Source organism: Salvelinus namaycush, chromosome 23 (assembly GCF_016432855.1).
Source record: "Salvelinus namaycush isolate Seneca chromosome 23, SaNama_1.0, whole genome shotgun sequence".
Taxonomy (NCBI): Eukaryota; Metazoa; Chordata; class Actinopteri; order Salmoniformes; family Salmonidae; genus Salvelinus; species Salvelinus namaycush.
Genome location: NC_052329.1, coordinates 8,104,277 through 8,107,995, shown reverse-complemented (window position 1 = coordinate 8,107,995; position 3,719 = coordinate 8,104,277). Strand labels below are relative to the sequence as shown.

The 3,719-nt window shown below is 48.5% G+C and overlaps 1 protein-coding gene across 1 annotated transcript in view; it reads left to right on the top strand.

The window, feature by feature from the left end:
• The window catches only part of LOC120018943 (voltage-gated potassium channel subunit beta-1-like), a 30,336-nt gene continuing 26,617 nt past the window's right edge, over nt 1-3,719 (top strand). The window contains exon 1 of the mRNA XM_038962156.1: nt 1-58. Within this exon, the coding sequence (XP_038818084.1) occupies nt 1-58 (58 nt within the window). The remainder of the gene's footprint in view (nt 59-3,719) is intronic.

The following is a 3,719-nucleotide window of genomic DNA, read 5'->3' as shown; positions in this document are numbered from 1 at the left end:
ATGTTATTTTCCAGAGCCGAAACCGAGAGAGGACTCAACAGGAAGCACATCATTGAAGGTAAACTGTCTGATTTCCTCTCCTCCTCTTCCATCTGTCTCGTCCTTCACATAACTCCATGCCCCAGTTCACCTCTATAATCCCCCCCTTTTCATCTCTCTTCCTCCTGTTCTCCCCCCTCTTTCTACCACAGTTCCCTTGTGATTCATTTCCTCCAGTGCGCTCCGTTGATCTTGACCACCTCCTCTCGGATGTCTCTGGGAGATTGAGTTGGTTCATTTGTAAAGCCTTTGTTTGTTTGTTTGTTTTTGTGGAAGCAGTCTCTAATATGATAGACCATGGACATAAGCACTCAAAGTCAAATCAAAGTTTATTTGTCACGTGCGCCGAATACAACAGGTGTAGACCTTACAGTGAAATGTTTACTTACAAGCCATAACCAACAGTGCAATTTTTAAGTACAAACTAGGTATTAGGTGAACAATAGATAAGTAAAGAAATACCTTTTTTTTTTTAACTGTAAAATGACAGTAAAAATAACATTAGTGAGACTATATACAGGTGGTACCGGTACAGAGTCAATGTGGAGGCTATATACAGGTGGTACCGGTACAGAGTCAATGTGGAGGCTATATACAGGTGGTACTGGTACAGAGTAATGTGGAGCCTATACAGGTGGTACCGGTACAGACTCAATGTGGAGGTATATACAGGTGGTACCGGTACAGAGTCAATGTGGAGGCTATATACAAGGTGGTACCGGTACAGAGTCAATGTGGAGGCTATATACAGGGTGGTACTGGTACAGAGTCAATGTGGAGCCTATATACAGGTGGTACCGGTACAGACTCAATGTGGAGGCTATATACAGGTGGTACGTACAGAGTCAATGTGGAGCCTATATACAGGTGGTACCGGACAGACTCAATGTGGAGGCTATATACAGGTGGTACCGTACAGAGTCAATGTGGAGGCTATATACAGTGGTACCGGTACAGACTAATGTGGAGGCTATATACAGGTGGTACCGGTACAGACTCAATGTGGAGGCTATATACAGGTGGTACCGGTACAGACTCAATGTGGAGACTATATACAGGGGGTACCGGTACAGAGTCAATGTGGAGGCTATATACAGGTGGTACCGGTACAGAGTCAATGTGGAGGCTGTATACAGGGGGTACCGGTACAGAGTCAATGTGGAGGCTATATACAGGGGGTACCGGTACAGAGTCAATGTGGAGGCTATATACAGGTGGTACTGGTACAGAGTCAATGTGGAGGCTATATACAGGTGGTACCGGTACAGACTCAATGTGGAGACTATATACAGGGGGTACCGGTACAGAGTCAATGTGGAGGCTATATACAGGTGGTACCGGTACAGACTCAATGTGGAGGCTACATACAGGTGGTACCGGTACAGACTCAATGTGGAGGCTATATACAGGTGGTACCGGTACAGACTCAATGTGCGGGAGCACCGGTTAGTCGGGCTAATTGAGGTAATATGTACATGAATGTATCAAGGCACAAGGCGAGACCCAGAAGCAGACACAGGAGGCAGATGGTTTGAGTCTTTGATATTTATTAATAATCCAAAAAGGGGTAGGCAAGAGAATGGTCATGGACAGGCAAAAGGTCAAAACCAGATCAGAGTCCAGGAGGTACAGTGTGGCAGACAGGCTCGAGATCAGGGCAGGCAGAATGGTCAGGCAGGTGGGTAAAGAGTCCAGGAGGTACAGAGTGGCAGACAGGCTCGAGATCAGGGCAGGCAGAATGGTCAGGCAGGCGGGTAAAGAGTCCAGAAAACAGGCAAGGGTCAAAACCGGGAGGACTAGAAAAAGGAGAATGCAAAAAGCAGGAGAACGGGAAAACCGCTGGTTGACTTGGAAACATACAAGATGAAACTGGCACATACAACATACAAAACTGGCACAGAGAGACAGGAAACACAGGGATAAATACACTGGGGAAAACAAGCCACATCTGGAGGAGGTGGAGACAATCACAAGGGCAGGTGAAACAGATCAGGGCGTGACAGAATGTATAGTGAAAGTGACTATGCAGAGATGATAAACAGAGAGTAGCAACAGCGCAAAAGAGGGGTTGGCAGTGGGGTGCAAATAGTCCGGGTAGCCATTTGATTACTTGTTCAGGAGTCTTATGGCTTGGGGGTAAAAGCTGTTGAGAAGCCTTTTGGTCCTAGACTTGGTGCTCCGGTACCGCTTGCCATGCGGTAGTAGAGAGAACAGTCTTTGACTGGTGTCTGGGGTCTTTGACAATTTTTAGGGCCTTCCTCTGACATGCCTAGTGAAGAGGTCCTGGATGGCAGGAAGCTTGGCCCCAGTGATGTACTGGGCCGTACGCACTACCCTCTGTAGTGCCTTGCGGTCGGAGCCCGGGCAGTTGCCGTACCAGGCAGTGATGCAACCAGTCAGGATGCTCTCGATGTTGCAGCTGTAGAACCTTTTGAGGATCTGAGGACCCATGCCAAATATTTTCTCCTGAGGGGGGATGGGTTTTGTCGCGACTGGCTTGGTGTGTTTGGACCATTCTAGTTGGTTGGTGATGTGGACACCAAGGAACTTGAAGCTCTCAACCTGCTCCACTACAGCCCCATTGATGAGAATGGGGACGTGCTCGCTCCTCCTTTTCCTGTAGTCCACAATCATCTCTTTTTTTCTTGATTACGTTGAGGGATAGGTTGTTATTCTGGCACCACCCGGCCAGGTCTCTGACTTCTTCCCTATAGGCGGTCTCATCGTTGTTGGTGATTAGGCCTACCACTGTTGTGTCGTCTGCAAACTTAATGATGGTGTTGGAGTCCTGCCTGGCCATGCAGTCGTGGGTGAACAGGGAGTACAGGAGGGGACTGAGCATGCACGCCTGAGGGGCTACAGCGTTTAGGATCAGCGTGGCAGATGTGTTGCTACCTACCTTCACCACCTGTGGGCAGCCCGTCAGGAAGTCCAGGATCCTGTTGCAGTAGGAAGTGTTTAGTCCCAGGATCCTTAGCCTAGTGATGAGCTTTGAGGGCACTATGGTGTTGAACGCTGAACCGTCGTCAATCAATAGCATTCTCACATAGGTGTTCCTTTTGTCCATGTGGGAAAGAGCTGTGTGGAGTGCAATAGAGATTGCATCATCTGTGGATCTGTTTGAGCTGTATGCAAATTGGAGTAGGTCTAGGGTTTCTGGGATAATGGTGTTAATGTGAGCCATTACCAGCCTTTTAAAGCACTTCATGGCTATGGAAGTGAGTGCTACGGGTCTGTAGACATTTAGGCAGGTTACCTTAGTGCTCTTGGGCACAGGGACTATGGTGGTCTGCTTGAAGCATGTTGGTATTACAGACTCAAGCAGGTACATGTTGAAAATGTCAGAGAAGACACCTGCCAGTTGGTCAGCACATGCCCGGAGCACACGTCCTGGTAATCCGTCTGGCCCCGCAGCCTTGTGTATGTTGACCTGTTTAAAGGCTTACTCACATCGGCTAGGAGAGCGTGATCACACAGTCGTCCAAAACAGCTGATGCTCTCATGCATGCCTCAGTGTTGCTTGCCTCGAAGCGAGCATAGAAGTGATTTAGCTCGTCTGATAGGCTCGTGTCACTGGGCAGCTCACGGCTGTGCTTCCCTTTGTAGTCTGTAATAGTTTGCAGGCCCTGCCACATCCGACGAGCATCGGAGCCGGTGTAGTACGATTCAATCTTAGTCCT